At 42.4% G+C, this 26,070-nt stretch overlaps 1 protein-coding gene across 6 annotated transcripts in view; it reads left to right on the top strand.

Annotated features, from left to right (window-relative positions):
• Window positions 1-26,070, top strand: part of MAPKAP1 (MAPK associated protein 1) — a 233,048-nt gene that overhangs the window by 110,312 nt on the left and 96,666 nt on the right. For all 6 annotated transcript variants that reach the window (XM_019636231.1, XM_019636254.1, XM_019636263.1 and 3 more), the window contains 2 exons: window positions 8,575-8,747; window positions 25,662-25,771. In XM_019636231.1, coding sequence (XP_019491776.1) covers window positions 8,575-8,747; window positions 25,662-25,771 — 283 coding nt within the window. The remainder of the gene's footprint in view (window positions 1-8,574; window positions 8,748-25,661; window positions 25,772-26,070) is intronic.

Genomic DNA, 26,070 nt, shown 5'->3' with positions numbered 1-26,070 from the left:
CGAACCGGGGCCCTGCTGCTCAGAGCTGGCGTCCCAAGCCAACTCCTAACCAACACACCACTCGGCCGGCCCCTTTTAGTCTTTTTATTTGTCTATAACTAACGTTTTTACATAGTTGTATTAATTTCAGTGTTTTTTCTCCATAAAAAAGGGAGATGCCAGTACTCATATATTGATGAACTGTAAAAATACCTCTTTCATTCTTACCTCTTCCTGTGCCAGCTTCTCCCCTTGTCTTGAATTGCAATCTCTGACACATGCATTGCCTAGAAAGCCCCATTTGCTTAACAGATATCAGTGTGACAAGCAAGAAAAAGAAAAAGGAAAGCTTATTACTTCTCCTTTTCTCATTAAAACACACATCATTAATAATAGCCTTTATGTTTTTTATGGGTAGAGTGATTCAGTCCACACATTCATATATTCATTCATTTGACAAATATTTGTTAAGTACCTTCTGAATGCCACCATTTTACTCTTCAGTGAGGATCCAGAGATGACAGAAGAGCCCCTGCTCTTTAGGGGAACGTAGATGCGTAAATAAGAAAAGAGCAATGCGAAAGGTATACACAGAAATACTAACCAAGTTCTGTAAGGCCACAGAGGAGAATCACTTTTCCAAATGATTCTCCCAGACAAATGCGAGAAAGCTATTTATAGATAAGAAAATGGAGCTTAGAGAGATTTGGCCACACAGCTGGTCAAGGGTTGAGTTAGCATGAAAACCGGATCTGACTGCATAACCTCTCTTCGCTCTGCTGAACTATGTCCTAAGGAGGCATCCCTGTTTTCACTGTTTTGTAAGTTCCAGATATCTATATTTGGGGACTTCTTGTGTTGGGGTCCACAGCTGCCCTTTTTTTTCTCTCCCCATTTCACAGTACCACCAATTTCTGATTTCATCAAAGAGAAATGGAGCAGAAGCAAGGAGAACTGAGTTCTCTAGAACAAGCTTTGCCCGTGTTTAACTAGATGACCATGGCACGTTATCCTCTTTTCTGGGCATCGATTCCGCATCTGTAAAAGCAAGGCGGTTGAAAAAAATCTCTTGAAGCTTCTGATTTTTTATAACTATTGTGTTGTGGTTTGCTCTTTCTTTTCAAAGTATGTAGCATTTCCATAGAAACGTGGGTTCCCAGGAGCCTTGGGAAGTCGTGACATGTCGTGGCTGTGGCAGAGGGACAGGTAGAGGTCAAGAGTGAGGGCTGTTGACTACCTGGGTTTGAATCTCAGCTCTGCCACTTACCTGCTGTTTAATCTTGAGCAAACCACTTAACTTCGTTGAGCCTCAGTTTTTTCATTTGTGGAATAGACATAATAGTAAATAACTCAGAACTGAGTGAAGATAATGGTGAGCTTATGTGTCTAAACCACTTTTCACAGTGTCTGGCATATAGCGTTCAATGGATGGAGCTAATGATACTAATGGTTAGTGCACTAGAATGAATCTGGAGTCTCGAAGCCGTTTCTGAAGTCAAAATACCACAGGAGCTTCTTTTATTAATCATTCCTTTTTAAAGGCAGAAAGAAACCAATATGTCCGGCACAGAATATGGAATTTTAGTAATTTTCCCCTTAGATGTTCTATGAAGAGGCTGTAGGGGTTGCAACACTGTTGGCTGCTGATCTCTACTGATGACCCAGAAGAGACTTCCATCAGTCTTGTATAATACAGTGAGCCATTCATTCTTTTCCTTGCTGTGTTCCCATTGCCCGGGACAGGCCACAGCCTAAGGTAGGTACTTTGCAAATGTTTTTTGAAAGAAGAAATGATTTCACACTTTGTATTTAAGAACTGGGGAGAATAAGAGCAGTAGGCAGTGAGTCTTCGACTCTCACATCTTAGCCTGTGACATTTGTTGAGTTCATTTTGAGGGGATTTGGGGGCGTCCCATGACAATCAAAGCAGAATTCTTCTGATACCAATGTTTGGCTTCCTGCTTTGATCAATAGGCTTATTATTTGCCCTTGAAACCTCTGTGATGCTGAGGAATCACAGGCATTCCTCAGGATGATTTACACGGCAGTAAATAATCTGTGCTGTCCATCGCGTGCTTCATCGGGTCTGTGTCTGCCCTGTGCATAAAACCCCAGAGGCTCAGGGTCCCTAAGGCTGGAGCACGGTGGGTGTGTTAACTCCAGTTACAGATGTATGCACGTAGAACATGTCGCTCATTTTCATTGCTGCTTTCTTGCTCTAACATGACCCACAATTTAATCTTGAAGGATTGATGTAACTATAGAAGTTATTTTCCATCTGACTTTATTATAGTTACCATACCAGTTATTTTTTTTTTACCTGTGTTCTATGCTAAGCACTACATACTATCTCATCTAATCTCACAACCACTCCTGAGTTAGGTGTTTATACCCTTTTTGTAGAAGTGGAAACTGAAACTCAAGGAGGAGAAGCTTGTTCTCTGAAATCACATAGCCCATGAGTGATGGAGCTTAGGGTTAAACTAACTCACTCAAGTCTTTCTGGACACAAAGCTCTTAGCTCATACACCATGACATTTTCCTCGTCTAAACGGCTTTCTCCTGCATCTACAAGTGTTTGGTGTTTAAGTTAGTAACCTCTTGCAAAGATCTGTAAGTTTCCCGCACCATTCAGAGGTGAATTTTAAATTTCTTAACAGTATTGCAAATACATGAAATTTATAGTGACAAACATAGCCAGATTACTTTCTTGTTACCAATCCATTTAGCAAATTTACAGTTCCCATTAATTTTAATCTGTCCTTATTACCTGTTTTATATAATAAATATCTCTTAGTCATGACAGACTGAGTATAGATCACCTGAAGTAGGCTCTCTCTCAATAAGCAGAGTTGCAGCAAAAGATTTGTGAATTAATTGGGAAAATTGCAAATCAGGTAGTCAGTGAAATAATTCATTGTCACATCCAATCAATAAACTTAGTAAATCAACTCATTTAATTCAAAAAATGATCTATATAGATCAAGCAACCAATTAAACAATTAGCATACACTTTGCAATTAATTAATTTAAGCATCAATCATATAATTAAAACTCCAAATTTAAGCTGCAGAATTTAGAATCCCATCGCCTTGCAAACTATTAGGTTCATGCTTCTGAATACTAGCAGATTTCCAGTTTTTACAATTCAGCTCTGGAGCAGGGTATCTTATATGTTTTGATTTTGGTTTTAAATTGTCTTTATGTTGATACAGTTTCCCACCCTTTTTCAGCCAATTGACTTTTTACTCCCCCAAAGAAGGAGAAGGAGGTGTGTGTGGATTCCAGACTGGGCGAGGCTAGAAGGTGGGATTACTGACTGGACATATTAGGGGAGTGAGAAAAGCCCAGAAGTACCTGAAAGGGCCAGATATCTGTGTCAGGATAAATCAGGTCCTTTGCTTTTACTCTGCTCAGTATCCTTGGTGTTTGGAATCAGATCCTGCCAAGGGAGCCTGATCTTCTTCAGAGAAAGGAAAACTGTATGACTGTCTTTGTTGCCCTGAGTGCTTTCCTGAGCTAGAGCAGGTATTTTCTTAATCCTGACNTAAAAAGAAACAGAGATTACGCATAGAATGGTGGTTACCAGGGGTAACATTTCAAGTGCCCAGTAGCCATATGTTGGAAAGTGCAGCTCTAGAGTATACGAAGACGTGGTATAACCACGCAATAGAATTCACCGTGGCTCCGCTATAGTCTAATGTAACCTGAGCTATCTAGAGCCTAGGGAACCTTGACAGATTTTGTAGATAGTTGAGAGTTTATCTCATTCAGTATCAAATTGTCCTAATTTTAATAGTCTTTCATAGCAGCTTTTTAATGTGTTTAAAATGTGTTAACATTTTCCTCTGCCTTCCTAATCAGAGTATAACATAATAGCTAAGAGTGTGTGATCCAAAACCATAATCTGGGTTTGAATCTGGGGTTAACATTTACCATCAGGGTGATTTCGGATGAATTACTTCAGCCCCATGTACTCCAGTTTTCTTGTGTGTAAAATGAGGATTAAAACTTCCTAATAGGGTAGTTATGAAAATAAAATGAGAAAACATACGGCAAGTGCTCAGTAAATGTTCATTTCTGTTGCTACTAAATACTATAACTATAGCCATCCACTGTTACAACCCAAACTAGTAACAGTTCAGCAACAGTATCGTAATTTAGGCCTTTTCCTGATGATTCAAGTAATTGTGCTGTGCTGTGGTACATTGAGGCCCTCGTGGGCTCCTGAAAGTATACAGGGACATTTGGCCTTACATTATAAGTTTCCTGATAACTTTGCAATTTGAATTCTTCATACTTCCCTTTTTTGTCATGCCAGGAAGGCCCTTCTCCAGGTGTCTGCTACGACAGACTTCTGACTGCATACAAACCTTTATGCACTGAAAATCACTGAATTCCATGTTCTCAACCTGGTGATATATTTAAGTGATAGATGAAGGTTTGGGGGGAGTTGTTACAAATAATCTGTTCATTGAACCAGTCAGAAAGATTGCCCATTATCAGCATTTCCCAAATGCCAGAGTCACCACACTGCTAGGTAATGAATTGGCAGACATGAACACACTGGAGTGCCCGCTGTGTTAGGCTCCATGCCAGATACTTTAAGTGTATTATTTTATTTCTTATAACAGCTTTGTAAGTCATAAGTAGTAGCAGTAGAGAAACTGAGGATCAGGAAATTAAGTAACTGCCCAGGAGCATATATATATATATAGCAAGTGGCAGACCCAGGATTTGAACCTAGATCTGACTCCATTTCCCTTGATCTTAATTACCATGCTATACAAAGCAACGAGACTCTTTTCTCATGGTGATAGCACTAGGGACATTATAGCTGTTTGAGATTTTCCTCCCTCCCTCCCTTCCTTTCATCCATCTTTTCTTAACAATCACAGATTCAGCCAGCAATCATTTACATGTTGTCTACACCATCCCAGGCACTGTGCTGGGCACTGGGGATACAAACGATCATAAAATGAAGCTTATGGCGTCAGGATTCAGGCAAATGGATGATACAGACACCAAATTACAGTTTCAGCTTCATTGTCATTGAGACTTGCTATAATAGTGGATATTCAGAATGCTGTGGGGTAATAGAGAAGGACTTTTCTAATTTGAAGGAAGATGGAGGCCTGGTTTGAGTACAGGTGAGAGGGCTTTTAGGGAAGGCTTTCCACTAGAATGGATGCTTGAGTTAAATCTCAAAAGATGACTGGACGGACTAGGAACAGGGAGCATCTGGGCTGAGAGGCCTGCATGAAGAGTGATGGGAGCTGCCATTATGACCTGATCAGGTACTACAAGCACTTGGTGTGACTGACGTAAGATGTGTCTCCTGGAATGGGAGCAGATTGGGTTGGAAAGCAAGGCAGAGAGAGTATAATGAAAGGGTTTGTGGAAACCCTTTTGTTTCCATTATAAAGGAAGGGAAAGGTTTTAAGCAGAGGGGTGAGAGTAGCACAGTTGTGTTTCTGAAAGATCCCTCTGGAAGCGAGGCTGAGAGTGAAAGTTTACAGGGTGAATTTGTAGTAGACTTCATGAGTTTCTGAATTTTAGAATTCTGCCAACTGAATTTATTTGAAGAATTTCTGTAGTTCAGAACAATATGAAAGAGGGCACTTCCCAAAAATGCCAGAAATGATGGAATTAGCAAAGAAGGATGTTAAAACAGCTATTATAAACATGCTCTATATGTTCAAGATGATAGAGGGAAACATTAACATGAAGAGAAAAGAAGTAAGTTTTTTAAAAACCCAAATGGACTTCTAGAGATGAAAAACATAGTATCTGAAATGAAAACTACACTAGATGAGATTAACAGCATATTAGATACTGCAAAAGAAAAAAATCAATGAACTTGAAGACATAGCAATAGAAACTATCCATAAAGAAGCTCAGAAAAATACAAAGGTCCTGCTTCCACTTAGAAATTAGTGGGTATTTTCTCCCTAGGACTTTTTTCCAGAAAATTTAGACTTAACTATTTCTGTGTAAGGTTGCTGTAGCTTGACAAATATGATATTATTTATTAGTTTTTACTTTGCATTTATGGGGGTTTTGTTTTGGATAAAAGGAAATCTTCACAGTCTTAAAAATCTTTTCTCTGACTTCAAAGAGATGAACTTCTGAGCTGCAACCCTCAGGAGCTTTCTTTCTCTTGCTAATGCCTGACACACGCTTAATATTGATTCTGTCATCAGAATAAACAGCAAGGCCCAAGTAATGAGAGTTCTGGACATTTCAGAATCATGCACTCATTTATTTTTCATTAAAAAAAACAATAAGCATTCATCTGTCTGGACATCATACTTAAGTGTGTTTTGCATTTTCCGAAATAAGAGTGAATTTTTATGAGTATGTAAATTGAACATGTCAGACCACATTTGGTAGAAATCTGGGATGCTTCCTGGAATGCTCCTGAATTTTCATATATGAATTAAGTACCATTTATTTATGGACTACACGCTTCTGTCTCTTCATAAAAGCCATACTGGTCTTTGAACATAAAATGAATGTTGGTCAGCAATTCAGTGAAATAATTTTTTCTGATGAAAAATTTTAGCCTTACTTGATAAAATGTGAATAAGTGGAATTCAGTTAATTGTATACATTAAAGATATAAAGATATACATATATATATACATATACATATATATCTCCATCCATCCCTCATCCCCCAAAAGGATCTCTTTTTGGCAACAGGCTCCATTTTGCATCCATTCATTATTCAAACTCCCAGTTCTCTCAGAAACAACGTGGTCCCCTAGGGGACTGCTGCTTCCATGCCCACCCAACTCTAAAATTAAGCCTCTTCCTGTGGATCCAATTGTCCTTTACTTGTTCTTAGCCTTTTGATCAGCTCTCCTTCTCTGGGTGTGACTCACAAACAGGACCTTCAGGTTTCTTTGTCTTGAGCCATCTATCACGCTTCTGTTAGATTGTTAATTCTGCAATTAGAAGCTAACGACCAGTGGAAGAAATCTTGGCAAAACAAGAATTCTTCATGCGACGCACTATGCAATGAATTAAGTCATTGAATCCTTACAAGACTCGGTAGTAGGTATGGTTATTTTCTCTGTAATTCCAGAACTTGATAGAGAAAATGACCACATTTAAGAATCGGGATGTGAGTGAGGCAGGCAACCCTCAGAGCCTCTACAACCGGTGATTCTCTCGAGGGGTGAGAAATTCCCCACCCTTCTTTGTATGATTCCGTATTTCTAAATTATCACTAATAAGCAGTATTACCCTTATCAAAAAATGAATTAAGAGGGCCAGCCGAGTGGCTCAGTTGGTTAAGAGATCGCTCAAGAGTGCGAGCTCTGAGCAACAGCGGTTCGAGTCCCGCCCAAGCTGAGCAGCCGCTGAGCTGCCAAAAGGTGGCAGGATGGCTCAGCTAAAAATAAATAAATAAATATTTTATAAAGAGAAATGAAACTGACACTACTCACCACGGAACATTTGAAAAGCAAAGAATTTAGGGAAAAAGTGCTCATGGCTTAAATGTAAATATTGGGTTGTCGGAAAAGTCATGACACATTTTTGCAACGAAAAACGGAAAAAATATGTCATGACTTTTCCGACAACCCAATATAACCTTTGTAAAATTTTTGGTGCCTTTCCTTTTAGTCTTCTTTTTTTTTTAAAGATTTTATTGGGGACTCGGGGGAGGGGAACAGACAAATTGCTGTCCTTTTGTTCTTCAGTCTAGTTGTGGAGGACGTCGCTNTTGCAAAAATGTGTCATGACTTTTCTGACAACCCAATAGTTGAGGGGGCCGCAGCCCACCATCCCATGTGGGAGTCGAACCAGCGTCCTTGTTGTTAAGAGCACGTGCTCTAACCAACTGAGCCACCCGGCTGCCCAGGGAATTTTTTGTTTTTTTAAAGAAATGATGATTTATGGAAGTTTGCTGATGAGTGCAGGAGTTCCAGAGGGGAGTGGGAGGCTCAGGAGGGAGGAGGGGTAGCTATGTGGGAGGGATTGGGGATAAACAGAGCAGAGTGGATGGCGGTTGGGGCAGTAATGGAAGACCAGGGACCCTGGGACTTCAGTGCAGATGACTGAAGGAAACAGGGGTACTGCATGGTAGAATTTGCTCCCCGTAGTCACTGAGAAGGCAAGCTACAGGTTGAAACGCCTCCTCAGAGAGCTTGGCAGCTTCCCATGCTGCTTTTCCCAAGGTCTCAAGGAGTGAGACAGCAGTTTTCAGGAAGGGCAGCTGATGATGCCAAGGTCTAATGTGACTTTTCCAAGGTCACACTGAATAAGTAGCAAAGCAAATCTCCTGACACTAAACATCAGGTCTACTACCACTTTAATTTGTTTGTTTTAATTGTAGTGCTCATTTACCTTACTGCTGGCAGAACTGGATCCATTAGGCCATTAGAAAATGAAAATTAAAGGGAAAAAAACCTTAAAACTAGACAGTGTTTCCACTTTGGGACCATTCCAGCTCATATGCAGGTCTGTGCCAAAAGGATGAGAAACGGCTGCGCTGCACGCAGGCCCTGGAGAGCAGTCATTGTGGCCCTGTAGGGTCTGCGTGTCCGTGACTGTGCTTCACCCTCATGCGTTGTTCTCTGTCCCCAGGGTCATGTAGGCACAACAGCAACCAAGAAGATCGACGTCTACCTCCCCCTGCACTCGAGCCAGGACAGACTGCTGCCAATGACCGTGGTGACGATGGCCAGCGCCAGGGTGCAGGACCTGATTGGGCTCATCTGCTGGCAGTACACAAGCGAAGGACGGGAGCCGAAACTCAAGTAATCCTTCCTCTCTCTGGCTGTCCCCTGGCCCCCATGCTGCCTCTGGGCCCAGGCGGCCTCTCTAGGCGATGGCCAGGGAACCAGGCATCCGTACGGACCCAGGGCAGGTTGCTTGCCAGGTCCTGGGCCCGTGTATCTCAGGCTGATCTCTGAGAATCTGCTTGTAAATAGACCTGATAGGTTTGTGAATCCAGGCAAGAGGAAATGCATTTTAGCAGTTTTCAAACCCGTTCATGGTGCTTGCTGATAGATAAATGTGGCATGGGAGTTAGTGGGAGAGAACTAATGTTTGTTGAGCACCTCCCATGAGCGGGAAGTCATGCTGGGCATTTCCTACCTGATTTCTCGTTGAATTCTCCCAGCTCCTTTTGGGGGGGGAATATTATCCTTAATCTGCATTGGAGGGGAATCCCGCTTACAACAATGGTACTTTGTTGAAGGCAACACCGGGGGAACCCGTAGAGCCAGGATTTGACTCCTGGCCTGTTCAATACCAAGGTTTTTGCATTATTTCCTTTCATCTGAATCAGTTTTCTTTGTTATCAGTCAGTAGCTCGAATTTCCTTTCAATCACTAGGCTCTGTTCCTCATTTAACAATTATTGTAAAAATATAGTGCTTGAAAGTAGAGTCTCTGTGCTAGTACATCCTACCTTGAACCTAAAAGTACTTGGCTGCATCGGTTGTCTCACACTTAAATTTCTTATCTGGCAGCAGCCTCTTCTAGTTTTCGTGCTCTTCCCGGCGGTCGTGTTTGAGAATCAGCAAAATGTAGTGGATGCCTTTATTCTGGACATGTGTTCTCACGCAGACTTTCTCTTCTCACATTGTCAGGGTCAGAATGGTCCAGTCTGTTGTTTTGTTTTTCTTTAGATGCGTTAAATTTGCACATACAGTTATTCCTTCAAGTGCTCATTGACGTTGCCCTTCACTTTGCCTGAATAAATTGTGGATATAACGACAATGTTTCTTGCTCCTGTGGCAATAGAAAACCTTTTTTACCAAGATACCACCTAGGCCCAGAAAAGGGCTGAGTCAGCACCTCTGCTCAAGGCTGAACTATGACTATCCCTTTTCAACAGGAAGTAGAAGGAAGAAAACAGGGATGGGAGTCCAAGTGCCAGTGACTTTATATATGTTGTCTGAGTTAATCCTTAAAATACTGCTTAGCACAGGGACTGAAGCCTGGGTCAGAGGTAAAAGAACTTGCCCAGGGTTACACAGCTAGTCACAGAGACAGGAGTGAAACTGGGATGAACACTTTACAGATGAGGAAACGAAAGCTTGGAGAGGCTAAGTAACTTTCCTGAATCACACGGTAAGTGGTAGAACTGGTACTTAAACCCAGGAACTCCAACTCCAGAGCCTTAGCTCTTCACTAATGATTATACTCCCTCCCATGGAGCACCAGGTACTATGAAAATACTTCTTGAGGCCATACTTATCACAGGCCCTGTGCTAGATCTGGAAGTACAGAAGTGAAAAAGGCAGTTCATGCCATGGAGGAACTCACTGTCTGAGGTACATAGGCAATAATAATGCAGTACATTAGCAAGTAAAACCAGGTTCTGTGAGAAGACCTGACCCCATATCCGGTGGGGAGAGTGGAGTCATGAAACGCAACCTTGCTTAAGGGACATCTACACTGAAACCTGAAGAAGTAAGACAATGTGATGGACACGGGCTGAGGGGAGGGTTTTCTAAACAGAGGGAAAAGCGTGGACTTCTGGTTGTGAAGGCTGTTTAAATTCATGCTTTAAATTCTATATTATCCAAATAAATTCTATATTCTACAGTAATGATAAATAGAATATATTATTGACATACTTGTACTTTAATAACAAGATAAAATATCCTTGCGGATGGAAAATAGAGCCGAGTATAGATGTAGGCAGAGTGTGCGAAGAGCCAGTTCTTTTAGTGATCATGCTGTGAACAAGTTGAGTGGTGTGTAAAATACTGACTTTCTCCGCGCTCAGGGGCAGCTAGGCAGGGCTTGGGCGGTCAGAGCCCCCAGCCAATATTTCTGGGTAGGAACAGTCTCACCCCTCTACCTGGGTGCCATCCACATACTGTTGTTTTCTAAGTATACCACAATGTCAGAAAGGAGTGGGAAGCACTGCTTAAGAATGTGGGGACCAGAGGAACTTCATGCCTGGATGGGGGGACCAAAGGAATTCTCACTGCTGGGAACTAGGAGCTCGGGTGGGCCTGTCCTACCTGTTAAAAGAAACAGCAAAGCTGCCTTGGGCTGTGACTTGTCTATAGAGTTCTGTTTCTGGGATGGCAGGGGAATGGAGAGCGCAGTACAACCAGGACCTGGCCGTGAAGGGACTGGGTTTATGCTAGCTANTGTTCCAGTCTACAGATCGCCTGAGTTTTACCCACAGGTCCCCGTTGTGAAGGGAAAATCGGCGGTGTTTTTTAAGCACAGCGTAAGCTTTTCTAACCAAGGTGGCGACAGTCCCTCTCTCCTGGCCATCTCCTGGGAACAATAGTGATCCCTTTGGCACCCCCTGCTGTTAGTAACCAGCAAATTCAGTATCCAAAGGAGGTTGCTTTAGGGGACTTTTCCACCTGTCTCTTTAAAACATATTGCCTTTGTTTCAGATTTTTACTGAAAATAGAATTATGCTACCTGTGATATATGAATATTTTGGGTCTTTCTACTCTTGAGCAAAGAATGAATACCTGAGTGCCTGCAAGTGATCTGGGGGTGATTCCTCAGGCTTTTCTAATTGCCATTTCACTCCTACTATGAAGTCATGTTTGGTGTATATATAACAGCAAATATTTTTCTTCTTTTTACATTTACATTTTTCATTTACATTTCAGTACTGAAACAACAACTTTAAAGAATATTTAAAGAAATTTAAAAGCTATCCAACGATTCCTCCATCCTAATACAACTAATTTTCATTTTTGTATAATCATTTCCATATGTATATACATTACACAGTTTCAGGTCTGGCGTACATATTATGTTATTTTTACTTAACATTATATTACAACTATTTCAATACCTGTTAGTAATTCCTGTAATTCAGTATGTGCCAAGGATCCAGACAGAGACAACCCCGATGCTCATGGAGCTTGTACTCTAGTGGGGAGACAGTTGTCAAACAAATCATTAAAATGTGATGAGCAACATGACAGAAAAATGTACGCGTGCATTGGGTGCCTGTCACAAGATGTTTAGCTGGCCTCCTGTGTTGGTTTTAATAGTGAGTCTATCAGAGTCCTTATGCATATCCCTTTTATTTTTGTTAAATAGCTTCCTTAGGATAATTTTTTTGTCAGTAGGGTTACTGGTCAGAGTAGAAGCATCTTTAGACTCTCATTTTGTATTGGCATGTTGCCTTCTGAAAGATGAAGCAATTTACAGTGCCACCAGTAGAATTCATAGAGCTGTCTCTTCAGCCGTCACAAGGTGTCATTAGAAGATTTCCCTTTTTACTTTAAAAGGTGTGTACAGTGGTATTCAATAGTTTCCACTTGCATTTTTATTATTTGTTAGTGAGTATGTAAAAGAATTATTCTTGTTACATAATTTTTACTACATAAATGTTTACCTCACATGATCATAGCAGTCTTTTAAACTGAAAGTCCTTTTTAAAACAATAGCTTTTTAATCACAGATTTTCAATAGAGTGGGATTGGGGGGTGGCGTGGACATACCTTCCAGGGAGAAGTGTCTCCCTCTTCGAGGGAGTGGTAAGAGGGGGAGGGGGAGGCAGAGTAACAACTGCTTTAAACTAAATACTCTTTTCTTTTTTTTTTCTTTTCTGAATTACTTCCATCCCTGCGCTCCCACTCCCAAACACACATATGCCAGTCAATCCTTTTTCTATTTTAAAGTTCAAGAGGGTTTATACGACATGTCTGGAGTGTTTCTGAAAACACGAGGTAAAGTAAAATCTTTACATGTGAAGTGTCAATAAATACTCTGTTTCTCCTTTTTCTCAGTTGTCTGATAAAATCGGACAGATTGCTGACCATTTGCCCTGTGTGTGTTTTCTTATTTCAGCAACCTCCCGTTCACCTTTCTGGTCTCTATTATAAATTAGAAAAGCCTCCCCTGCAACTGCAGGACAGAGCAGACCTTCAGGACTCTCCAGGGGTGTGTCCAAAGTTTCAGAGAGTGAAGCCCCCGCAAAATAAGTGAAGCCATCGCTCCTTCTCGCCGTTTCCTCCCTTTCCTCCTTGCCTCTTTCTCCCAGTGGAGAATGGGCAGGAAGTGGCTAGAAGATATTGAACTCAACCAGGAAGAGGGAGCAAGGTTTGACAGTGGGAAGTGAATCAGTATTCACTAAGGACCAATTATGTATACGTCATTTCGTTTAACCTGAAAAACTGCCCAGTTTTTATTATGACCATTTTAGAGACATGAATACTGAGGCTGATAAGTATCGCTCTCAGACCTGCAATTATGTATATGTCATTTCATTTAGCCTGAAAAACAGCCCATTTTTTTATTACGACCCGTTTTAGAGACATGAATACTGAGGCTGAGAAGTATCGCTCTCAGGCCTGGATTTCATAGTCCAGGCTCTTCCCAACCTTGCTGAGGGTTGGGATGGGGGTAGGAGAATATAGTGTGGGTCTAGTCTTTCAAGTAAATCTCACTGTTTTAAGGCCGACATTCAGCCACCGCTAGAGTGTAACAGGTAAAAGCACGGTGGCGTATGGAACCAGGCTGCTTGGGTGCCGATCCTGACCTTACCCTTGTGTGTGTGACCGTGGATGAATTACTTCACTTTTCTATGGATCAGTTAAATAAGGGTAATGATAATACCTATCTCACAGAGCTGTTGTGAGGGCTGAATGAGCTAACAGATACCAAGTACTTAGAACGGGCCTGGCCTGTGTAAGCATTGTCCAAGTGTTTGCTGCAGTTATTATTATTGTGAGTAAAATTTTTTTGCGGGGAAGAACTGGATAATCTGTGCCCCGCACACCTAGATTAGCTCCATTTACTATATAGCAGGTATGCCACATATATTTCTCGAATGGATAACTGAATAGATCTCTCTGCTGCTTCTTCATTTTTCTTCTTCCCCTACTTTCTGTTTTCTAGCAGGAGAAGGGCAGAATTTGGGTGAACGTTGCTCAGTAAAGGCTGAATTGGAATAACTTTTGCTAAACATGGGCACGGGTAGATGTCAGAGAGCTGTATGTAGACTTTTCAATTTATCCTCTTATGGGCAGACATCCTTTAAGATAGTAGCAAGACGATAAACTCCTTGAAGACAGAGAGGGGCCAGTCTTAATTATCGGTATGTCTTAGCACCCAGCACAGGGCTTCAGAGAGAAGGAATTAATGACTCTTCAGGTGTTTGGGGGCTGCCAGGAGGACCCTTGACCAAGCTTTCTGCCCTACCTCGTTTTCTGAGCCCTCTTAAACTTTTACATCCTTGTTCCTGCCTTTGGAAAACCACAAAGCCTCAGGTTGCATTCTGGCTTTCAGAGGTCTCACACCCCCCAACCAGGAGGTCCAATATACCGTCTTTTCCACTCCAATGAGACAGCAGAGGCTTTGAACTGAATCTAACCTGAGTATAAGTTTCAGCTTCACTAGGGACTTGCTACATGACTGTAGTCTATTTCTCCATCAGTGAAAGGAGGATAATATTAACTACTTCGTGGAATTGTGAGGAATTTTCTTAAATGTAAGCAATGTACAGACTTTTGTTTTTTTCAGAGAGGTAAAGTTGCAGAAAAGGACAGTTTATTAGAAAAACTACATTTCAAAGAAGCAGAAGTGGGCCCAGGCAGTAGAGTATGGCTCAAGGACCATTATTAGAAGAGAAAGTACACTCCAAAGAGTTTGGAGCGGGCCAAGCAAAGGAAGCTCAAAAGGCTACAGACCTCTTTCTTTTTTTTTTTTTTTTTTAAGATTTTTATTGGGGAGTTTGGGGATGGGAACAGTGCTGTGCTGGGGAACTGGGGAAAGGGGAACAGACAAGTTGCAGTCCTTTTGTTCTTCAGTCTAGTTGTGGAGGATGTTGCTTCACTGGCCCAAGCTGGCACCATCATTATGCTCTTCCCGGGCGAGGCAGATCAGTCGCCGGCTTCTGGAAGGCTGCTCACTGCGGCTGCTGGCTGCTCACGCTGGCTGCTGGCTGCTCACGCTGGCTGCTGGCTACACACGGTAGCCCATGGCAACCCACTGCCACAGGGGCTGCAGCCTACGCCGCCGCCAGCGACTCATGGCAGCCCAGCTCCAGGTTGAGCTGTTGTTCAGCATCTTAGCTGTAGAGGGCAGTGTCACTGGCCCTCATATGTGGGATCCGAACCGGGGCCCTCTGGCGTCCCAAGCCAGCTCTTAACCAACGTGCCACTCGGCCGGCCCTACAGACCTTTTTTTAATGGAAAATTAATTCTTTTGAAGCCTCAGGGCTTGCCAAAATTAATTTTATTATAATGTTACTTAAATACATACAAACATAAAATTCTAGCTATAAATTAATGTCTTTATGCAACCCAAACAAAATTACAAATTAAATGCAGATAAAACTGTAACATTAATAAAATACAAATTAACAACTTTAATGCAACAGATAATGTTTTGCTGAAATTAAATCGCTGATGTTGGGTTTAATGGGTGTTAAATGTTTTACTTGTCAACTTGAGTCTTTTGATTTTCATATGAAACATCAGATTACCATATTATTTGTCCTTTTAAATAATGAATGTATTTTTAACTGCTAGTCGATTCCTTTTAATAGGACAGTTGATTTATAGTGCATCTTCCCCAAATTGTGAATGTTCTTTACTTGAACATTCTCTGGGATGACCGGTTTATGCCAGTTTGCCCAGCACTTTCCCTGTTTCAGAACTGGAAGTCTTACATCCGAGAGCACCCCCTCAGTCCTGGGTGAACCAGGATGATAAGGGCACCTTCCTTTCTGAGGTCAGTTGGTCTGTTGCGCAGGTCTGCTGTGTGTGCACAGTGTGACTGGGGCACTGCAGAGCGTAAATTATTCAGGCATCAGCGAGCCTGCTCCTCTCTGTTCAGACATCTGTGAGCCTTGTGCCTACTTTTCCCGTCACTCTTCTCTAGTCAGCAAACTTATGCAACTTGCAGTGATGTCCTTCGGTCTTCAGTAGGCCTGTTAGTGATGTTAACCAGCTCTAGCTGCTGGAACTCCCCCCCCACCCCCCACCCCAGTCTCACCAGCTTAATCCCACAGTTGGCAAACTGCTCTAAAGAGCCAGGTAATAAATATTTTAGGGGCCATCCAGTCTCTGTAACTCAGCTCTGCCGTAGTAGCACAGAGGTAGCCATAGACAATGCATAAATGAATGGGCGTGGGCCAGATCTGTCCAGCCTGGCTTATACTGATAGGTTTGTTTCTATATGGGTCTGATGAGGGGCAGGTGGCTGGCTGTCCTGGATATTTTTCCTCTCAGTGGTGCCTCAGAGCACCTCCACCTGAGTGGAGATGGGGAACATGGAAGACTGGGAGTGGCCTATATCTATACCTGCGTATCACTTATATAAGTTACTGTGTATACAGTTGACCCTTGAACAACGCAGGGGTTGGGGCTCTGACCCGACCCCCTGTGCAGTCAGAAGTCTGTGTGTAACTATGACTCCCCCAAAACTTAACTACTAATTACCTACTGTTAGCCTGACCACTAACGTAAACAGTTAACACATATTTTGTATTTTATGTGTCTTATATACTGTATTCTTACAATAAAGTAAACTAGAGAGAGAAAAGGAAATGTTATTAAGGAAATCATAAGGAAAATACATTTATAGTACTGTACATAATTATTGGGGAAAAAATGTGTATAAGTAGATCTGTGCAGTTCAAACCCATGTTCAAATGTCAACTGTACATCAGTATACATAGTTTTGCTTTTCAGTGAAAATCATGATTTTCATTGAGCTAAATACATATGTATGATTTATATATATTGGGTTGTCGGAAAAGTCATGACGTATTTTTTCTATGTTTTTCGTTGCAAAAATGCGTCATGACTTTTCCAGCAACCCAATATATATATAATATATATGCTTTTCATTGAACTAAATGTATATGTATATGTGTGTATATATGTGTATACATGTATAGCATGTGTATGATTTTTATTGAACTAAAAGCAAAAGTTTTTAATTCTGAAACTTAGCCTGTGAATTCATCCGTTGACTGGAGGCCTTTGCACCTCAGGTAGGAAACGCTGCTGTGAGGAAATTAGTGCAGACCGTGGTATGTAGGAAGTATTGCATAGTTGCTATTTTTGTTATTTCTGTCAGAGATTTATCAGTTGGAATAATGCATACTAAGGTGTCTGTTTTTATTATACAATTAATACATGTCCATTTTACAAAAGTTGTCAAAGAGCTGTGTTTCTTCATACAAAAGAAAATTTAAAACTTCTCTTTGTTCGTTCATGCAAAGAAAATGTTATTATATAATTATTTACATTTTAAAAGAGGAGCAAGTTAAGTTAAATGAATTCCTAATTGGAAAAGTGTTCTGTGTAAAGGAACGTGGAGCTGGGTGCCTTTTTGGATGTTCTCCCCTCCTGGTCCTTGGGCCCAGGAATCCCCTAGAAATAGAACTGTTGTTTGGGGAAAGAGAATGGATTACTCTTAACTACTTGCAAATTAGGAGCCTGCTAATGGAAACCGCCTCCTTCCCCAGAGCAGCAAGTGGGTTTCCAAGATATCCTTTATTCTTGATGGATTCTGGACAGAGCAAGTCACTTTATAAACAGGAGTCCCTAAGTTGTTGACTGCTATGTACTCTGAGCTTTAAGGGAAGAAAAGTCAAAACCAGTAAAATGGGCAGAATCCCCCTGGATCAGAAGTCAGTAAGAGCAGTTAAACTGCCCTCCTGTATATGTGTTTGACTTAAAATGTGTCAGGTAGACATGGGAAAGGAACTGTTCTAACCAAGACTACAGAATCCAGTTAGGATTTTGCTGTTTGGGAAAGAAACCATCGGCCTAGGCAGTGGAGAGCCCTGCACCACAAGCTGGGCTGCCTGGGGCTCTGTGGCCCCGAGGGCTCCCCGAGATTGTGGGCTCCTCTTGGCTCTGCATCAAGGGGAAGGCTGGGGGACTTTTAAAAGAGGCATGCCCTGGATTCATTGTTCTTTCCTGTACAAGCGCTTTTCAAAAGGGTAAAGAGTTTTAGTGGACCTTCCTGACTAGATATCTCCACAGCCCACCCCAAGCGACCAGACCGTTATGAAAGGATATCATTAGTCTGAAGCCTCTCCTACTCTTATGTGACATCGCCTTTTTTGGAGAGTAGAAAAGACCAAAAAAGGAAATAAGCATTTTTGCATCCCCACTCAGTTTAGCACCCTTAGTAGCCATTGTCTCATTTATTCCTTATAAGCAACTTATTTTTTAATATACAGACTGTCGCCGACTTACGATGGTTTGACTTAAAATTTTTCGACTTTATGCTAGTGTGAAGCAATACGCATCCAGTAGAAACAATACTTTGATTTTGAGTGTTGGTCTTTTCCTGGCTAGTGATATGTGGTATGATACCCTCTCATGAGGCTGGGTAGTGGCTGTGAGCTGCAGCTCCCAGTCGGGCAGTCAGTCACGAGGGTAAACAACCAGTACTCTGCTGCGTACTGTGCTGCCAGCGTTTTGGGGGGCACGTTTTGAGCACATCTAAGGTAGGCTGAGCTAAGCTATGATGTTCAGTAGATTAGGTGTATTTAATGCATTTTTTTACTTAGGATATTTTCAACTTACGAAGGGTTTATCGGTACGTAACCCCATCATAAGTTGAGGAGCATCTGTATAACCTGAGGATCAGAGACAGGTAGTTTTATACCCAAGGTCATACAGTTTGGTAACGGACAGAGCTAAAATAGCATAAGGAATAAAAAAGAGGGTGACTGTGTTCCTTGTAACCAGGCCTGACGATACGGGTATAAATTTTCCTAGTTAGTTATTATTTGCTCAAGTCATAGAGGACCAACTGTGTGTTGTTTCTTTTCATTCTGTTGTATTAGCAAACATTTTCATTGTCCAGATTGTCCTCGTGTATGTAAATGTAACATATGCAGCCTGTTTAATTTTGTATTTGTAAATCTGACTTGATTTCCTTTTTGGCAACAGCTACTGTCTAGAGAAAAGAAAAGATTTTTCTTTGTCTCTTTAAAGTGGCAGAAATCCTGGAGCAAGTAATAAAGATGGAAAGCATTAATTACATACTTCTAAGAATTTAAAGGTCAGACAAGCTAAATATGTATGTTTTGCTCGCTGGAATGCCTGTCTGTTGAAAGTGTGCCAAGATCCAGTTCGTTCCTCCAGTAACAGCATACATTTCAGATAGCCATCAACTTACTCTGGTATCCAAAAATTACACCAGATTGCTGCTTTAGCTGCTATATATCTTAAAAGTTTAGGACTCACATTTCTGACATTAATGTGATTTGTTTCGTAATCTACCCCCTTTGGCCATGTTTACTTACTGTGTCTCATTTTGATTTCCTCTGTTCTCCCCTCAGCCGATGTTGGAGTCTGTCAGCTGCTGCTATGTACATGTCAGGCTAGTGACTTGTAATGTTTATTAATACAATGTCAGTCTTGCTGTTGAAAAAACTGTGATGCTTCTCAGAAGGTTGCGATAGAACGAAGCGTTTGATTTCCAGATCCTGTCTGCACTGCATGGCGAATACATTCTCAGATGTTATGCAGTTCACTGACCTGACAGTTATGGAACTCCGCCTGGGACCCCATTTCAGCAGGACATATTTGAACAGAAACAGTTTGCAAAACTTTACACACTTAAACTCCTGCCAAGGCAAACTGTTAGCCACTTGAGTTTGTTATAAATACCCAGCGGCAGTGGTTGGAAGTAGCCCACGGTGTGTTTTATATTCTGACTGAATGTGAATGTCTTTGCGGTTATATAGAGTAGTAAATAATTGAGTTTGATTAGGGAGAGGGACCTCATTATCCCCCACCTGTGCCCAGCTGGAAGGGGAGGGTCGAAATGAAGCCATTAGCTGTCTCTCTTACTGGCATCTCAAAGAGCTCAAATACATCTGTGTCTTATTTTCTTTTCTGGCACAATCAGTCGAGCAAGCTAAGCAGGCATGACCAGATTTGGCAAGTCCCAAGGACTCTGGCAAAGATACACAAGGAGAAGGCGGAGGGCAGTCATTTTGGCTTCTCACTGCCCATTAGTCTAGCGAGTTATGTTTTTGGAAAATGTCTGTTTTGAAAAAGAGTACTTTGTCCAATGTCAAACGTCGCATACTCATACAATACGCTTTGATCTTTAAAAAAAAATTTTGTCAGTGCAAGGGGAAACAAAATGTGGCGTTCACACCAGTGTAAACTCTCTTTATGGATAAAGTAATACCCAGAGGACTTGCTTGAAAGCAGGCATACTACAGTTATTGCAGGGCTTTCTCTTGCTCACATATTTTCATTTTCGACCTCGAAGTGCTGGAGGAGGCACACGTGTGGAATGGGGACCAGAAAGGTGTCTTCATCACTGTCATGAACTGGTCAGGACTGGAGCACCGAGTGCTACTCTTGGCAGCCTTTTCCCATTTCCACAAACTGACACTGGCTCATGAAACCATGACATTCTCCAAGGGTTTTTACACAGGGATCTTGTAAGTCATGTGATTAGTCTAAGAGTTGGGGCATCTATGATCAAACTGACTTTGTTACAGTGGAAGTTGAACCTTTTCCATAGATTGGGTCAATGGTTCCGATCTGAAGGGTGTGCTCTCTGGGAGTCTCTTCTTCCCCTGAGTCCCCAACACTCCCTTCTGGGCTAGAGAGGGATTAAAACTCAGGCTTTGGAGTCGGGCTGACCTGGGTTTAGGTCCCTGACTCCTCCACTTATTAGCTGTGAAACTCCAGGCAAGTGTCCTAACCCTGCCAAACCTTAATTTCCTCCATTATGCAATGGGCCTGATGACAGCACCTGCCTTTTCTGGGAGGATTAAATGAACAAAGTAAATGTTGACTGTTGTCATTGTCTCATCATTATGTATCACTTCTTTGTTCATATGAAGAAAAGCGCATAGTTGTTATATTGACTACTGCTTATTAAGCATTTATTATATGACAGGCATTATGTTAACTACTTTAGCAGTACTTAGCCCTCACAACCATCTTGCCACCTAATCATTATTACATTTTGTAGATGAGGAAACTGAAAGTTAGATCATATCGCTCACTCGGGGAAGGCAAAGCTGGAACTCCGAAGCAGGCTAGAGCTGGCTATGCTCTGCTGCCTCCTGGTACCGCCACCATCTTTCTGAGTATGATACGGAACCAAACGATGGCGATGCTTGGAGACCTCTCCGCTAAGCAGCTTCTCTCTAACCCCTCACCTCTGCCCGGCTGGGTTAAGTGCACTCTGAGCTGGCCTCCATCTTTGTGTTCATCACACAGAACTAGAATTCTTCGTTTGCTGCTTTTTCTTTCCCACTGGACTGTGCTACTTGGGTTAGGGACCACATTGTTGACTTCTTAATCGACAATAGGATCTTTAATGAATGAGTGACCACAGGTAAATACCCTAATGCCTGCAGCCTCAGTTTCTGTAAAACGGATATAATAATAGTACCTATTTTCGGATTGAATGAGTTAATACAGATTTTAAAAGCTTAATACAGCACCTGGCACATAGCAAGTTCCATAGGTATTAGTTTCTACTATTATTGTTATAATTGTTGGATAATAATATCTCGTACTGTGCACATCAAAAAGCTCTTAGTAAGTCTCATTGACTATGCAGCACCACCATGATTTGGGGCTTCCATCACCCCCCATCCAAAGCCAATGAATTAAGCTGAGGTGGAATATACCTGCTTTCCCAGTTTACACTTTCAGAAAGGAAAACCTGGACAGTGGAGCCCAGAGTGCTCTCATTTGAGCTTTGGGGTGGGGGGCGGGGTGATGCCTAGGTCAGAGGCTGCTTGCTGACAGTGCTCCTGAATGCTGCCACCATGCCCAGCAAATCGCATGTTTTCATGGCCCTGTGTCATCAGTTATAAACAATGAGGGTTGAGATCCATTCCCCCCAAATAAGCAAACTCTGCAGAGGGGCCAGGGGAGAGGGGATGAACCCCTCTTCTCTTGAGATGATGCTGTGGGACAAGGGGAACACGAGAGAGCTAACCTCTGTGAACTCCTTTTATTGCCTGCCAGCCTTAGTGCCTGGTGCTTGGCATTCATTGTCCATCTTATCCTCCTGGCAGTTCTGTAGGGAGGTGGCCTCCTCGTTTCCTGGGTGCAGCTGAGGTTCCCACATGTTAAGGCAACATTTCATTTAGCCATGGAACCAGGATTTGAACCGAAGGGTATTTAACTCCCAGCCCATGGGATTTCCTGTCCAGTATGTTGCCTTCCGACTTGGGTTCTGGGTCCAGCACTCTCCCTATGAACAGAATCTAAGCTTTTCAGATGAAGACCGTGTCCCTACTTCCTCTCTGTCCCCCATCACCTCTAGTTTAACACCCAGTAGAGAAACGCTCCTTGTGTTAGGTTAATGCTGGTCTAAACATTTCCCTCTGGTAACTGAGTGGCTTTGCACTGGGACAGCTGAATTCCTCGAATGAGTAATCTCTTTTTAAAATGCCCATACGTTTTTCAGTGGTTACAAGACTTGACAGGACCTAACTTTGAATTGACTGAAGCACTCCGGGCAGCACTTAGTCAGCTCCCTGAAGTGGCGCTTCATGTTAAACCCATCACAGGCAGCCCCCCAGGGCTGTGGCAGGCAGGGCAGCCGCTTTTGCCCAGTGCCCTTTGAGTGCCCTGCTCTAGCAGCAAACAAGCTGTCTGTCCATCCAATGCATCCATCTGCCTGTTCGCCCATGGGCTAGTCAGCCCCAGCCCTGGTCACAACTCAGAGACTAGAATGCAGTGCCTCCAGGAAAGGAGGCAGGACCAGCTCCCTGTCCGCCTGCGCCAGCATTCCCCCTTAGGTCACGGTCTTCTCAGTCTCAGACCCAATGCCCAACATTACATAAAAGCAGCTTTAAAAGATGTATTTCAATAGACTTTTTAGGAAGCCCATAAAAAAATCCTGGATATAAAGAAATGAGGCATAAAACCCAGAGTGTTTGGAAGTGAAGCTGAAAATTGTGGTAGCCAGGTCTCCATATCCACGCATTCAGTGGGAGCGTTGCTTCCCAGCTGCACCTAGAGGGGCTCTGAGAACCACTTAACATTCTGCACTCTTGTGTTTTAGAAATATTTTACCCTCTTAAGTGCCGTCGACTTGGAGCAACACCCAGAGTTGGCATTCGTCCGGAGGGAGAGGAGTGAGTGGAGTGCGAGAGCGACCTCAGGAAACTTTGATTAGGTCTGGTTGAGCGTGCCGCGCGTGGGTCGTAACCTCGTTCTCCTTTTAATGTGCATGTTTTTACCGAAATGGAGCCCCGGAGTAAGATAGCGCGCACCCGTGAAGGCGCATTCCGAGTGCCGTGCCGCCCCGTGCCTTCACTGTTGTTTTCATTTTCCTCTCATGAACCTTGCTACCCTGGCTTCAGCACGGAGGCTGTAAAGGAAGATGGAGAGCCGAGTTACCTCAGAATGATCACTATCGTTAACATTCACGGGTGGTTCACTTATCATTCCTGACTGCACAGACATGGCAGCCGCTCGGAAGCGTCCGCAGGTGTAGCATGGTGATACATATTACATTGTGCCACAATGGATTTATGTATTCTGTAACAAAAGAAAAGTGTAATGAAAAAATACAGACGGTAATCCTTTATTCCTCCACCGCACAATTTATCAGTAATGCCTGTGGATGATAAGTGCCAGGGATTTCCTCTGCTTGCTTTAACCTTGTCACCCAGGTACGTTTTGGTAAAATGACAGAAAAATACAGACTAGGGATTTTCCTCCGTTCAGAAATCTTTTTAAAAAGGACACTTTTAATTTATGGAAGTTAGTCCAAACACAAGGCCTCCTTTTGAGCTTTTAGTCTGCCTGTGCTGAAAAAGATAAACATACTGGTTTGAAATAATGCTGTCCGCCAGCCGCCGATTAGGAGAGAATGGGAGCAATTTATAAGCAGACTCAAATCTCAAGCAGTTCAGGTGGGACCCAGGTAGAGGGAAGTTCGTGAGATGTAGCCCAGCGCTAGTGTGTGAGTACCCGAGAACTTGTGTTCCCTTTTAGGCCCGCCTCATCCATCGCCCAACATATTGTCACAGATGGAGCGCACACTGACTTCTGAGGAGAAAGCCGGGGAAGGCAGGTCTGAACGCGGATGATTGGCACTTGTTCCAAACACACGCTGGCCTGGTGCCAGAGCAAATACCCCCAAGTTTATAAATGCACAAGGCACTTTACATTTCAGTCCTCTTGCCAAAGTATCACTTACTGCATCGCTCCCTAAATATAGGTTTTAAAAAAGAGCTATTTCTTATTTTGCTTTGATCAGTAAAATAAACTTTTAAAGATTGTTCTGGGATGGGGTCCAGCTTGTGAGGTAAAGAATGGCCAGGGCTCAGGCATGATTCAGTAACAGAGTGTTCAGGAAAATTAGCTTGACAGTTCTCAGGCCTGCTGTTCGATAGCAAGAACTTGACCAAGTTAAAATGGATGATCGTGCTGGCTAGACCAGCGTCGGCTTTTGCTTTTTAACAAATGGAATGTCAAGGATTAAACAGCGAGCCGTGTGGCGAGGAGGGGTGTGGAGATGTCTTTGTATTAGGGAAGCAAATTGGGCCCTTGGTTTGGAGATCGGCCCCCAGCCCCCGTGGAAAGCCAGCCGCCTGGCTGGGCCCAGGCGAGGCTTCGGGCCCCTTCCCAGCCTGTCCTGCCGCTGGGGAGCGTGTCCATGGCTTAGCTTGGGGCTTGGCTTTTCTTTCAGGATTCTTGTCAATACGACGTTCTGCCATGTTTTTTTGGCCACGTTCCCCTTTGAGATTCTTGTGGGGAAATGGGAATGCAACCAAACTCCTTGTGGCAATTCCCATGTTCCATAGTTGGAAACGTGGGTCCCATTTGTTACATGAGCTGCTTGGAATTGGCCCGTTTTGTTCCAGTGCCCAAGCACAGTGAGTAGTGTTTGTGACACTTGGTATTGCAATTAACGGTCTTAGTGAAGTTATAATAAGCCCAGGGATGGGCTCCTGCTTTTAGGGAACTTGTTCCTTACCAGTTTTTTTCTGTCTAGATGAACCTCCCCATAAATATGATGGGCTAGAAGCTTACAAAGCAGTGTTAGTATTTTGTCTTGTAATTATTTATGCATCAGCTAATATTTTGTTTGACTTTTTAGGACTAAGTAGATTAAAACATTCTTACTGAAGTGTACATAGACCTTGTATTTATTTATTTATTTATTTATTTATTTATAAATATATAAACTACATATATGTGTATATATATATATATATATATATATATATATATATATATATATATATGCGGGGGGGGGGTGTTTGTTTTGTTTTGTTTTACCGGCCAGTTAGGAAGAGCTTTTATCTTTTCCTGATTCTAAATTGCTTTGGGCTATCATGTCCCCCCCACATATATACACACAACATGACATTATTCCTCCATGAGCGTTAATATGATGGTAGTGTCTGCCTGCAGTGACACCTACTGACACAAGCCAAGTTGATCGCTCATCAGTCCTTGCTGCAGGGTTTGGCTTGGGAACCAGCACTAGTGACCCACACAGACCAATTAGATTCAATCTGAGATAAATGAGAAAAACCTCCCATAACTCTGACTTCTCTTTCACTTGAAACTGTTCATACGAGAATGCTTGCCTTCCTTTGTCGCTGTCTCTTATTAGAAGGAGGTTTATTTAACCTATTTTCAAATAATTAGCACTTTGATGTACACTTATTAAAACTTTTTGAAACACTGTGAAGACTGCAATAACACCCCTCTGGTTAAATGTTGGTGATGATTTAATATTTGTCTTTTCCTACAGAAATGCTGCTCATGGATTCTCCCTTATTCAGGTGGACAACACAAAGGTCACCATGAAAGAAATCTTGTTAAAGGCAGTGAAGCGAAGAAAAGGATCCCAGAAAATTTCAGGTAGGATAGTTAAATGATACGCCGGCGACAGAAGCTTAACCCTTAGTTCAAAGTGCTTGATGTTTGCGAGTGAGCGAGAAAGAGAGAGAGAGAGAGAGATGGCTGCCTTCAAGATGTTTCAAATACCATTACCAGAAGGCTCAGTTAGCAGGTCTATAGCAAAAAAAAAAGTGATTTTTAAGTTGCCCCAGGGCCCAAGGAAAGGACTGGGTGTGTGGCATATGTGAGAAGAATGTGCTCATATCGATTATGGAAGCTCCATTGTTAGTAATTTATGATAGATTAAGACTAAGCTACTT

This window comes from Hipposideros armiger, unplaced genomic scaffold (genome assembly GCF_001890085.2).
Source record: "Hipposideros armiger isolate ML-2016 unplaced genomic scaffold, ASM189008v1 scaffold_3, whole genome shotgun sequence".
Taxonomy (NCBI): Eukaryota; Metazoa; Chordata; class Mammalia; order Chiroptera; family Hipposideridae; genus Hipposideros; species Hipposideros armiger.
This window is presented reverse-complemented; position numbering and strand designations above follow the sequence as displayed.